General features: G+C 45.7%; 1 protein-coding gene across 1 annotated transcript in view; it reads left to right on the top strand.

Annotated features, from left to right (window-relative positions):
• LOC138564054 (oocyte zinc finger protein XlCOF6-like) overlaps positions 1 to 7598 on the top strand; it is an 80790-nt gene extending 73192 nt beyond the window's left edge. Inside the window, exon 3 of the mRNA XM_069642882.1 lies at positions 6215 to 7598. Within this exon, the coding sequence (XP_069498983.1) occupies positions 6215 to 7209 (995 nt within the window). The 3' untranslated portion in view covers positions 7210 to 7598. The remainder of the gene's footprint in view (positions 1 to 6214) is intronic.
• Positions 7599 to 14341: the final 6743 nt, after the last annotated feature.

The raw sequence follows: 14341 nt of genomic DNA, 5'->3' as shown, positions 1-14341 counted from the left end.
TAATAACGGTACCGCAAATTGCGGTACCGTTATTAGCTCTGAAGTCCTTTAACGGGCCCGCCTGGTCAGACCAGGCGTTAAAGGATGGACCCCCTAAGGGACCTCGTAGTAGGGCGGTAAGGGATTACCGGCACCGGTCTCCTTACTGGTGCCCGGTATCCCTTACCGCCCTACTCGGAATGAGGCCCCATGTCCACTTTCCACAGCCCCAACTTAGGTGGAGGGAGGGGGCAGGAAACGAGCCTGACCACAGGCAATCAATTCACCAGATTGATCTGTTTGTGACGGCAGCAAACTCCAAATGCCAGAAGTTTGCCAGTAGATTCCACCAACTGAGGAGCCTGGGGAACGGAAAGGGATGTTTTTGTACTTGTTTCCTCCATTGCATCTCCTTCTGCAAGTCACCAACACACTCAAACAGTGCTAATGCAGGATGATACTTATCACCCTGGCGTGGCAGAGGCAGATTTGGTATCCGGACCTTCTCAGCCTGTCGGCGTCGCCACCGGTCAAACTGCCAGTGGTTCCGGATCTTCTCACCAGAGAAGGAGGCGCAATCCTGCATCACAAGCCAGGATCCCTAGAGTTTGGAGGATATTATTTGCTGGCAGACTGCAGGGAGGTCCTTGTCAAGGCCAGGGCGTTGTCGACTTTGAAGTGCTACGGTCACAAGTGGAAGCGTTTCGCTATGCGGTGCCGGTCTCAGAATATTACCCCTCTGAGTGTCACAGCCCCGAAGATCCTTCCAATACTTGGCCAAGGCTGGATTGGCGCATGCCTCTATCAAAGTACATCTTGCGGCAATATCCTGCTACGCCAGGTCTCCAGGAAGACCTTCACTTTGGTCCCACCGACTCGTCAAGGAAATTCTCAAGGGACTTTTTTGATTTGCCAACAGTGAAGTCTCCTGCCCCTGACGAGGCTCATGGGGGCAGGGGGGCCCTTCGAGCCTATGTAACAGGCACCTCTCAAGTTCCTCTCGTGGAAAACTGTTTTCCTTGTGGCCATCCCTTCTGCCAGAAGGGTAGGGTAGATACAGGCCCTATCCTGCAAACAGCCATACCTGACTTTGCACAAATCGAGGGTGGTGCTGTGGACGTACCCCTTTTTATGCTGAAGGTTCAGTTAGAATTCCACCTCAACAAGCGTTTGGTGTTTCCTGTTTTTTCCCCTAAAGTCTTAGTCACCGGCTGTGAAGGCTTTGCACTCGCTGGACGTTGCTCATGCCCTGAAGTTCTATGTGGCATGCATGAACAGTTTTCAGAAGACTTCATAACTGTTTGTGAACTTTGTTCCTGTAAACCATGGGAAGGCTTTGTCCAAGGCTTCCATCTCAAGGTGGCTCTCTGGCTGCATCATGCACTGTCATCATTTGGTGAACCGACCACTGCCCGGCTGTCCGAGAGCCCACTCCACCAGAGCGATCAGTGCGACAACGTCGTTCCTGTCTGGTGTGCCCCTGCTGGACATCGGCAGGGCTGCTACGTGGAGATACACAAACACCTTCACAATGTTCTACAGCGTCAACAGGGATTCCAGGGAGGAATCCAGAGTCGGCCGAGAAGTGCTGCGCAACCTGTTCGCTTGAGGTGAGTCTATTCCAGAGGTAAGGGTTAATTGCTTCTGTAGAACCTTGCCACCTCCCGTGGTTGTGCATGTGTGTACTGCTATGTATTCGTTGTTCATGAGCATGTGAATCCATGCCAGACCCCATACTGGAGAAGGAACATGTTACTTACCTGTGACTATTGTTCTCTCTGGCTCTTCCTGGTCATACTGCCACTTTACGTGCTTACCAAATTTGAAGATGGCTGCCAGAGGAGGGGCTTAGGGAGAGACTGCCATTGGATGGGCAGGACATGGAGGCTGGGGTACCCTCTTTTTTGGTGACGGAGGGGATAACTCAAAAGGGTTATAACAGCATCAGAAAAGAGCTGAGTAAAAGGCTACTTCTCCCTGGTAGCGCAAGGGGGTGGTTGGCGTAGTTCTAAAGCCTATTGTAACATGATTAAATAAAATTACACCAGTAGGGCACATGAAATAAAAACAAATGTATTCTAGAAAGGTGTACATGGTGCAACAGTGGAACAAACACATAAGTTATAAAAGCGACCGTAGTGTCTACTCTACACAAAAAAATGCATGGAACATAGCAGTCACTTTGTTTTGACAGTGTATAAAACATCAAAGGTATTCATGAGCTATTATTCAATACATTGCTCATCTCAAAGTTTGTTGACACTTCTCTTTGTGTTTCCAGTTCAGGCAAAGGTGTAACTATAGAGCGACTGACAGATGTCTTGGTTCACAAAATAGTGCCAAACCTCATCAGGGCTTGGCGTCGTAGAAGACATAGGAATAAGTAGAGAGTTGGTCGGTCAGATCTAATCAGGGCAACATCTAGAAATAATACAGATAAAACAACACGTAAGTGGATGTGCCGTCATATAATGACAGTGCTCAACCTAAATAGTGCAGAAAAAAAGAGAGAACTAGTCAACATACCTCTATTTGGTTTGGGGGCACTCACGGGAAATATTGCCACAGTCTGGATTGAAGGGCATCAGGTTGTAAATACACAAAGCAACCTGTAAAAATCAGGTTTGTAATGTTTACTATTACAGGATGATCATATTGTATGGAAGAAATAAAGAAAAAAGAAGGGCATTGTACCTGTGAATGCTAGTAGTGATCACGTATGTCAGTCTGTGGAGGACCAGATAGTATGGTGATTGCTCACACGCTGATGGTCACAGTTCTCTAATGTCATCCGGTGTGGGCGAGACAACCTGCGGCGTTCAGGTGTTGTATTAAAATAAAAACTAAATATGGACAAAGGCATTCAATGTGAATAACAGAACAAGAGCGAGGTACCTGTGATTTAGGGCCTCATCACGAGTTTGGCGGCAACCCTTAAATCTGGCGGTCCAGCTATTACCGCCGGATTTAACGGTCCGCAAAATCAGGGCTTCGGCGGATTTCTCCCCAGCTCTGTGCTGGGGGAAATCCGCCGAAAATGAGCTCTCATACCACCGGCGGGAAATCCGCCGGCGGTATGAGTGCGAAATTTCCCCATTGAGCCCAATGGGGAATGGGGAATTCCCGAATGGGCTCAATGGGGAATGGGGAATTCCAAATCCGCCAAACCTGTGATCCGGCACTAATAGCGCTGGTGGGTTTGGCGGTAGGGCAGATAGCCCAACTCGTAATGAGGGCCTTAGTATGGTAGGCACTAACATATTTTCCTCGTACTCGCTCGTCCGTTATGTTACAGGAGAGTTAGTTTTTATCATCAGCGGCTCGGGAGAAAATGGGCGGCTGTGGTTGACATAGAACGTCTGTGGAGTTAAAGCAAATGGTGTTTTGGGGTGATCCAGAACGAGCGATCACGTTTTAGGACAAGAGAAGAGTTGTGCAGAAACTGTATTCACAGGTTACTGCAGAGTCTATACGGAAGTGCGGTACACGTGAGTTACCTTGTTAGTGCTAGTGGAGAATCCAGCACGAGTGCCTCAGATTGGACGCATGCGCACCAAAGCAGAAAAGATTACGTGGTCTGCCGGGAGGTGTTGTCAGAAATGACGAATGGCAGCGCGAGTATGCCAGACTACGGTGTTATTGTATCTCGAGACGTGCCACTTGTGGAGGGCTACGCAGGAGCGGTAGAATACAAGAAAACATAATAGTATACAGAGGCATTGCACAAAATAAATGCTTACGTATTGATGGTCTGCTAATATGTGTCGGTGAGTCATATATTCACGCAGTGTGTTCGGCTGACACCATGTAAGTGTGGTATGTCAGACCGAGATTGCGAATCGAAATGGGAGCATTGTCTAGGCAGTGTCAGGATGAAGTCAACTGAAGAGTGAAAATTGTATCAGATAGCATTCTCGATATACAAATTCTTCAGTCAAAAACGTAATATGATATTGGGGCACAGCTTAATCACAACGTTTGGTTTACAGGGTCATACATTAGTGGCTGTGACATAATCTCATGCATTGTTGTACATACAATTAAAAACAGGAACAAATATTGCCATCAAGGACAAATTGATATGTTGTAGAAAAGGAGGTTCAGGGTACAATCAAAATGTTATTCACACGTGGTAATTGCTGCCACGATGAATGGGGGCTTAATGGAAAGAAGCTCCATTCTATTGAAACATTGAGGCCTTTCTTTACTGAGTCTAAGCGCTGTATCCATTTTTGCTCTAGTTTTTTCTGCAAAAGGTCACGATCTCCACCTCGGAAGGGATTTTGTACTGTTTGCATTATAAACCACAGAAAAGCAGGATGTTTGTGATGTAAAGCTTTAAATTGAGCCACCATCGGTTTATCTTCGATGCCGTTTTTAAGGCAGGAGCGGACAACTCTCTCATTTACACTTGCCTACCTAGATCAGCCCGCAGGGGCATTTTATTCCATAGACTGCCCACTTGGTCTTGCAGTTGGAGAATTGGCGGTATTGCCAATTAATTCCGTACAGATCAATGTTTTTCAGATCTTTCGTGAGAGAGCATACTGAACATTAACCGCAGTATGACCCAGAGGATAGTGATTGGTTTAAAGAAGAAATACAGTTTATAAGTGAAAGTGAAACTGTTTTTCTTTTACTGATGATTCCCGGCCTGGCAACGGGAATGTTCATGAGCATGAGAATCCATGCCAGACCCTTGCTGGAGAACGATAGTTACTGGTAAGTAACGTGTTCCTTTTCTTTAGGTTTGGAAATCTCCCCCTTAGTATAGGGCAAGTTAGTCCTTACTCCATCCTGCCATTGGGCCTCATTACGAGTGTGCCGGTACGGTAATAACAGTGCCAGTAAGCTACCGGCACCGTTGTTACCGGAATACTCCGAGGTCTGCGAGCGGGTGCCTTTCTGCCCCCCCGGTCTGACCTGGCGGGTGGAACGGCACCCGCTCGCAGACCTTGATGGATGCACCAGCACCATTCATGAATGGGAATTGAAATTTGAAAAATGTCTTACGCGCACCAGGCTGAAAACTGCATTCGGGCGCAGATGTTCACTAAATGTTGAATATTTTGCTGTGATGGCCTATAGTCGCCCTGAATACTTAGATTTATTTAAATATGAAGGTTTTTAATTCTTTTCTGAACCTTGCCAATGTAGTACATGAACGTATACCAATGGGCAACTTATTCCACAACTTGGGACCAAACACTGAGAACCTCCTGTCAACTTTAGAAGTACGTTTTGTCCGGGGGGCATATACCAAGAGTTTGTCTCCTGATCGGAGGACTTTGGTTGGGTATTACTGGTGGATTCTCGCATTCAGGTATCTGGGTGCGAGTTTGTGACACTAGTACACAAGACACGCCACCTTAAATTTGATGCGATCCCCCACCATCAGCCAGTGGAATGCTTTCCTGGATGTGGAAACATGGGGCCTCATTATGACCTCGGCGGTAGCCATGTCGCTATTGGCGGCATGGCTCCTGCCGAAATTGCGTCCGGGTCCTCAGAATGAGGAATTACCAGGCCATTCCGAGTTTGGAAGGCCCGGTCATTCCTCCCTCCAAGGACCCGGTCCTTCCCCATTTCCATTCCAGCCCCCATAGGGCCGAATGGGAATGGGAGCAAACAACGGGCCATTACGAGTTGGCCTGTTATTTGCTCCATCTTTCCCTCGCGGGACCCGGTGAGCACGCCTGGTTTGACCAGGCGTTGCTTCCTGGGTCCCGCAAGGGGACCTCGTAATGAGGCGGTACGGGGTGAACAGCACCAGCACCTTTTACCCTGTACCGGCAGAGGGGGGGGTCGGAGAGGAGAGGAGAGGAGAGAGAGAGAGAGAGAGAGACAGAGACTCTCTTAATATAACATTATTGGGAAATAAAATACATACCATCTGGCACTTTATGATCTTGTTTATGGAAAAGGCATTCAGAATTAGAGAGAGATTTGTAAAGCAGTTCTTTGTAGAAGAAGCATTTTATATATGTGTACCGTTTTAATGTGATTGACATGACTATTTGGTTTTAAATATGAAATGTTACTTTGTGTGTACTTATAGGAAGAAAGTATTATCTCCTTGGCATTTACTTGAGCTGCATTTCAGAATCTTGGTTTTTCCCGTGCACGTTTAATTCAGTAGACCGATGGTATTCATGCGGGATCACTGAGTGTCATTTTACCTTTAGGTTGTCCAGTGGCATAAAATAATACCCTGTTCCTCTGCTTCTTTCAACAGATAGTCAGGGCATTTCCAAAACCAAGAGTTCGTTCATGCAGCAGAGGAGACAGACTGGGAAGACGGTGCACCAGTGCACAGAGTGTGAGAAAAGCTTCAATGATTACTCCAATCTCATAAGACACCGAAGGATTCACACTGGCGAGAAGCTGTGCGAGTGTGCAGAGTGTGGAAAGCAATTTACACAGGCTTCAGCCCTGATAGTACACCAGAGATCCCACACAGGGGAGAGACCGTACCCATGCCCAGTATGTGAGAAAAGCTTCAGTACCCGCGGGACTCTGAGTTCACACCAGTTGATCCACACTGGGGAAAAGCCCTACGAGTGCACAGAGTGTGGTAAGCAGTTTACGCAGGCTTCAAACCTGAAGGCACATCAGAGATCCCACACTGGGGAGAAACTGTATCCATGTACAACTTGTGAGAAAAGCTTCACTACCAGCTCATCACTGCGAAAACATCAGGGGATCCACACTGGCGGTAAGCCTCATGAGTGCACAGAGTGTGGTAAGTGCTTTAGGTTGGCTTCATACCTCAGGGCACATCACAAATCCCACACAGAGGAGAGACCGTACCAATGTACAGAGTGCCAGAAATGCTTCACTGATATCTCATATCTGAGACTACATCAGAAGACCCACACCGGGGCGAAGCCTTACGAGTGCACAGAGTGTGGTAAGCACTTTGGAAGCGTGTCACACCTGAAAGTGCACCAGAGGTCTCACACAGGAGAAAGACCGTACCAGTGCACAGAGTGCCAGAAGAGCTTCACTGACTTCTCATCACTGAGAACGCATCAGAAGATCCACACTGGCGAGAAACCCTTTGGGTGCAAAGAGTGCGGTAAGCACTTTAGTCGGGATTCAGACATGAGAAAACATCAGAGATGCCACACAGGGGAGAGACCACACAAGTGTACAGAGTGTGAGAAAAGCTTTACTTATCGGCATGACCTGCGGAGGCATCAGATGATCCACGCTCGAAAGAACCCATAGTGGGCATTCATACTTGAAGAAACATCAGAGATGCCATATGGGGGACAGACCGTAACAGTGCGCAGAGTGTGGCAAAAGCTTTACTTATAGATGTTCTGTAGAGAAACATCATAGGATCCACACTGGTAGAAGCCCTGTGGGTGCACAGACTGCGGTAAGCACTTTACAGGCTTTTCAAACCTCAGAAAACATCAGACTCCGTACAGGAGGGACGCTGTTCCAGTGTAGCGAATGCGATTTAAAAACCTCAGTACCAGCTCATCACTGAGAACACACCAGAGAGTCCACACAGGAGAGAATACCTATGAATTTGCAGAGTGTGATAAGCACTATAGTGGGGTTTCATACCATATGACACATTAAAGTTGTAATGTATAGAGTTTAAGAAATGTTTCACTACGTCAGGACTGCGCAAAATTCTTCTCCATGGTTGTATTAGTGGGAACTGCTAGGTTAAATCCGGGGAACCTTCCCAAACAAAGCCTGTGGTGGTCTAATGGGTGACTCCCCTTCAGCGGCCTTTGCCGGTCCCATTCCTTGTGCAGCCGCTCTAGGCTATGGTGTGGCTGCTCTGTTCTGCTGTGTGTCTGCAGTCAGCGTCTCTGAGCAACCACAGGGATGATCGAGGATTTGCAGTGCTGCCGCTATATTTGGGCAGGCGATTGCTTCTGTCTCTTCCATCTTATCTTCTTCACTCCTCACTTCCTGGCCTCTTCTTTCTCTCAGGTAACAGTGGCTAGCATAGGCACTAAATGACGGGGTCAAGCATCGGGGTATTGTTTGTTGCCTTTTCCCTTAGGGCCAGGGATGGTTCTGGACTCCCCCCTTTCACCTCCCATGGACTTGGAGAGAGAGAGAGAGGCTTTTAACCGCCATGGACAAGCTTAAGGATTGGACCTTGCAACACTACACTACTTTGATTGCAAACATCTCAGTGCTGCTTTATTTTCAATGTTTCTGCCTGCCGGCTTGTTATGGATTCCAAATGTATGAATTGGGCTTGGTAATTCCTATGAAATATTTAGTGCTTTGGAATCAGATCTTGCTGGTTGCCATCCTGCCGTCTCTGGTCCGTTATCCTTAGATACCATCCATCCGAGATCAAAATGGAAGCCACTGGCTCCATTTCCAAGAAGAAACCGAAGTGGCCAATATTACAACTCGGCCTATCAGTTCTAATGAAGATGTATAACAGGAGATGTCGGGTTTTCTTTATTGATGCCTCTCTTCAGTTATTCAAGTCCTTAAACAGTAGTTTGCCACCCCTAAGGGACCCTATCGTGTTCATTCTGGCAACTCTGTTCCTCAGAAATATTTCATAAATGTAGGCTCGTCCAGGGACCAACTTTAACTCTTTTGAAGCCCATTTGGACATCTCCATTCCTGTGCTACCACCTTGTTTTTGGGATCACAGGAATTCTAGGCACTACAAAAGTGGACTTTCCCACAGGAGGGAAACTTTTAGAAATGTGGTCCCAATCCCACTATTGAACCTCTCCTTCATTGAATTGGCAGAGCACCAGGTCCTGGTCTTTAGAAGTCAGGGATGCTGTTAAATCCTCTAATGGGTTCAGTCAAAGCACCCTGTGTAGTGTAAGTGAGAGACCCCCAATAATGCTGGTAAATCACCCAACAGAGTCAATAAGAACGCATCCCAGGAGGGAATGAGACCAAGACCAAGTGAGAGTGATATTAAAGGTTTCTATCTAAAATTAGGGCAAGCAGAATCTACTCTGCTCACGCCGAGAGTGCTCTGCAGAAAACATGTTACACTTTGATTATATTCACAGAAAGCGTCATCACTGTGGGAAGGCCTAGGGGACACAGAAGAGATTGGGATTGGATACTAAGGGTTGGCACCTATAGGGTTGGAAGCAGCTGATTGGTCTTGAGGGCACGTGATGAGATGACGTGCATTTCGGGGTCAATCGGTCAGCTGGGCTCATCAGCCTGGTATTCCACGTTGCCTTTCATGTATCCGTTGACATCCTAGCCATGTGACATTTGCCCATGTGGCCATACCCTCCCATTCGTTCAGGACTCTACTCTGTTTGTCCGGTGGAAAGGCCTGCATCTTAGCACTTGTGAAAACGGGGTTCAAGGACAGGTTATTTATTACTAGTCATGAATTAACTGTCCCCCATCAAAAGTATTGCTCTCCTTGTTCAAACAATTCAGAATATACTGGCTAGGGGGGTAGAGCTCATGGGGTCAGTGTATGGTCGGAGGTGTCCATTTAATAACAAGGGGAATTTGGAATAGATGGCTGAGATGACTAGGGCACAAAAGGTACATATCATGATAGGCATACATTTCATTGGGGGCGGGGGGTTCAGTGATTGACTGTCCAAGCATCACTAACTCTGTTAATCTCTGTCGACACCCAGGTGAACTGGAACAAATCGGGGCCCCCTTTGCAGTCTGGTTCATATTAAACAATAGCGCAGGGCCTTTCAGAACACAATTTTTATATGTGTCTTTTAACATGTGGCTGGCTACGTTACGCTTGAATCACATTGGGTAAGGACATGCTTCATCTTCCACTTAACTAGGCACTTTCATCATGGCACAAAGGGAAAGCAAGGAATTCACCAAGAAGTGATCAGGAAATAAAGCACATCTTTGATTTGAGATTCATTTAATCATAAACGTACAGGTCACAGCTCGCGGTCTATGGGTGTGGCTTTAACTGGGGGTGAGGCTAGCCAAGGAGTGATCCCCTTCTGCACTATGCTTATATGACACTATCCATGTGTTTACATTCAACCTTTATAAAAGTGAGGTAGCATGGTGCTGGTGTGTACAGATTTGGATTTGGCCAAGTACTGCACTGCTACAAACAATTGCCATGAGCAACGCAAAACTCCAGGTCAACATGCATTGTGCCTTCATTGGAGCGGGGCAGCATAGGAGCCTCTAATTACACACGTACATGTATTTATATTGTTCACTCATAGGCCTCCGTAGCCTACCATTAGGTGTGTACAATTTTGCATTGGAAGAATCGTGCTCTTATTCCTATCCATATTAAAGGGGAAATAGGCTCACAGGCTTAAGGGTCCTTCCAACTAATGGCTCTGCCCTAGAGGGCATTGGGATTATGTTTTTGTGGCCAGGGTCTGTGGGGTGTGGGGCAGGTTTATAGAGACAGATAGCTCTTGCCCTGGCCCCTGCTCTGGGCCACATCTAAGTCAGTGAAGGAAGATGGAAGGCAGAAGATACAGTGTGGATTTTGTTGCATTCTTGCAGCCATGGGAACAGAACAGTCGCAGAGACGGCACAGGGGAGGAGGTGGGGGGAGGAACTTGCTCGCTGTGCGTGCCTGACTGGGAGAGCTGCAAGCTTGAGTGAAACCTCCACGGCTGTTTTAACTTTTGCAAAATGGAGTTGGTGATTTGCAAAATGGAGTCTTACCCACCTCTGGTTTTACACTGCTATAAGGAGTGTATGCAAGGGGGTCGCAGTTCTTAAAGCTATTCCTGCACAAAAGGGTTCACAGTTCCTAAAGATATTCCCGCCCGAGTGCTCCAGGGCCCTGGACCCAAAGCAGCTGTGGCTGGGCCTACCCAGGAAGTGTAGCAATAGGGGAGGGGGGTCCAAAATGCCCCCTCCTTCCACTGAGTAGTAACCCTTACTCTGTATGCTGTATTGGTATGGAGCATGGCAATCCAATATATCAGTGGAGCTGGAATTCCCATTCTCTCCGTCTTGATCCATAGTAAGTCCCTCACTACAGTATCAAATGCAGAAGTCCTACCTACACTAGCAACATACACCGCAAATGCGCCTGCTAATACATGTTCCCTGGATGGTTGCGTTCACTGTGGTACCCATATCCCTTCTAAATCCAATTTGAAATTTAGATAGAGTATTATGTTGTGCTATAAACTTGTCCAGGTCATATAGAACTAAAATGGCAAATATTTTTATCTATTAATGAAATGGGTCGATAATTATTCAGATTTCTATGATCACCTTTTTTGTAAACGGGTACGATGATTGAAGTACCCCAGGTGTGGCCTGTTTCGGGAATTGTCATATTTATCTTTTAGAATCCCAGCCCATAATTCTGGATCAGTCTTGTATGCACAAGGTGGGATGCCATCAAGGCCAGGGGCTTTAGAATGGGTAAGTTTATTGATTGCCCATATAATATCCTGATGGGTCCAATTGAAGAAGTCCCTGGCAATGACTTTCTGAGGAAAGTATCTGGCAGAAATAAAGCGTGCAGGCAGGCTACATTTCTCATATATGTACTTTACCCATACATCGGATGGAATAACATACTCAGCGTTACCACCAGATTTTAAGCTGGTTTTAGGTATTACTGCCCAGATTGTTCGAGTGTCATGTTTGCAAATTGCTCTGACCATATCGCAATTTATTTGAATAGTCTCAGTGAGTTGAATTGATCTGAGTTTGTTCTTATATTGCTGGAGAGAACGCTTTTTTAAATACAAATACTGATTTTTGCTAACCTGCACATTTTTGAGAGCTCGAAGTTCCTTGTTCTTATTGGATTTGATCAAACTCACTTTACGATCAAACGTTGAGGCAGTAATATTAGGTTTCAGCTTAGGCTGTAGGGATGTGATTGCATGGGTGACTATATCAGATATAATCTTTCCCACATAAAACAACATAAACTGGGATACCAAATCTGTGCCACATAGTAATCTGGTTCGATACGTATCTTCTCAGCTAGTTTGCGGTAGAGCATACTACTACGCTTTGTCTCAGTCAGTGCCAGTAACACGTCGCTAGCAAGAGCATGACCCCCGAGGTGATGGAATGAATTATTACGGGGTCTGCAAAAGGTAGAAGTGTGTTGGATATTGTGAAGTAGTCCATCATTGAAGTTGCCATGCCCTGGCACCATGTGAATTTAGAGCAGGACTTTACAAAACTAATCTCCCAGTTTTCAAAATGTAATATCCATTTAAAGCCAGTTTGCCAAGCCCTAGTGTCACCACCAATTTGTGTACTTGATGTGTCACTATAAGTAGCTAAACACATGAGTTAGTCACCTCCCATTATGATTTCGTAATTATAGTTGTATAACAATAAACTCTCCAAACAATTATCCAACTTATCAACTTATCCTGCAACTGGCTCCCAGTGGCTGCAAGGATTAAGTTCAAAACCCTCTGCATTGTCCACAGGGCCTCTGGGGCCTTGGGCCAAAATACCTTCAACTTGCTCTGCCTAAATATCTTCCTTCTCGAGCTCTTCACTCATCCACCTCCAACTCCCTCAGGATCAGCCACTTCTCCAAGCAACGAGCTGGGGGTAGATCTCTCTCCGCAGCAGGGGCCTCCCTCTGGAACAGCCTTCCTACATCCCTGAAACTTGAGGAGAACCATCTCCGGTTCCGGAAGTACCTCAAAACCTTCCTCTTTGCGTTCGCTTTCTCTCCCTCACTCGCCTGCTAATATCACTGAACCTGCACTAAATCTGCTACTGGGCCACTCACCGACCTCGGTCCCTGGCCCAGCCACTCTTCCCTGCACTGCCTCCCAGCACTATGGGACTGTCTCTGTATCCTACAGCCCCTCCTCCCGGCACTTACCTTGCACTTGCCACCAGATGGCCCTATTATTTATTGTGTATTCTACTAACCCTGTACTGCACTTTCCCCTCTCCATTTCCCCTTGCACTTTTCCCCTTCCCCTCTACCCTTGCACTTGCGCGATCTGAATGACACCTGGCCTAGGTGTTGTCTAAGGATCGTTGTCTGTCTCCCCTTGTCCCCCCCCGCCTCATCGCGCTTTGAAACAATGTGTATAGGCGTGTTACAAATTCCATATCTTATCATATCAACATGTCATCGATGTGCACTTTCGCCGGATTCCAGTATAGTGTTATCAGTAATATCGGATCTTGAGTATTTATACCAAAGTCTAGTTCTACCGCTAATTCTTCAAAAACATTGGCTTGGAAGGTCTGGTCTAATTTGGCGACATCTTATAGGTGTGAACAATGAAAGTGGTTGGTACAATCAGTACATTACGTCCATGGAGTTGCGTCTCACCAGGTCTGGGGTTTAGCCAAGTACAAGACCCCTTGCAAAATAGTGTAAGGTATAGGTGACCTGGAAAGAGACTGCGCCTAATTTTTGCAAATTATTTTTATTTCTCAGAAAATTGCCCTTATAGTTGATGACACGTGTTTCGGTCCTCCAAGGACCTTTTTCAAATCAGGGCTATTGATTAGTCTTAACATCATATAGTCATAAAAAAGACAAAAAATCAAAACATAAGCAAATAGTCACATTGGTAGACCTGTGAATATATCCAAAAATAAAGTGATGATATAGATAATAAGATTAAGTATGCATTGAAGAAAAAAAAAATAAATAAAATACATAGACACAAAAGTGCATGGATGTTAGAAATAAAAAGCCAGACAATAATTGGATGGTGAATAGGGGTTGGAGAAAGCAGGGGTGAGATTCGGAGAAAAATAGATACAAAGTCTTTGTTAGTTATGATGCATGATGCATTTACAATAGAAACATTGTTATGGTCATTCATATTCTTTCATGTCACAGAATATATGTAGAAGCGTGTTACCTTGTATTCATGTAAGATGCCCCTGTCACATAATGTGAAAAATGAGCTTCCATATGTCAAAGGGGTAAATCCCTGTAAGTAAAAAATTATATCATGAACAAACTCTTATCTTACCCTAATATGAAAACTAAATAGTGAAAAATGCACTTAATATTCGGTTGCCAACTGCAAAATAAATGTAACCTGCATATGAAGTGTACCAAAATAGCACGTATTCTTAAATATCAAAGTTTGTTAAGTGAAAACTACACGTAAAAAAGTGTTCGCACTCCTAATAACTCAAGGTGCACTTTCGCGTATGAAATTACACGTGGAAAAGCGTTTACACGCACGAAGACTCGCAATGTACTTTTTACGTGAAAAAATACACGCATAAATGGAGTTGATGGTCTGATCCGTGAAAGACACGTACATATGCGTGCGAAAAATATGTAATCATTACAATAACGGGATCCTCATACGTTAAAGCAACCGGTAAGTAATAAGCACACGTACGTGTGCACAAACTTGTGGGTGACAATAGATGGTCGCATCTTAGCTAAACACGTAAATGCTTAAAC

The sequence above is a fragment of the Ambystoma mexicanum genome, chromosome 1p (genome assembly GCF_040938575.1).
Source record: "Ambystoma mexicanum isolate Mex_15411 chromosome 1p, UKY_AmexF1_1, whole genome shotgun sequence".
NCBI lineage: Eukaryota > Metazoa > Chordata > Amphibia > Caudata > Ambystomatidae > Ambystoma > Ambystoma mexicanum.
This window is presented reverse-complemented; position numbering and strand designations above follow the sequence as displayed.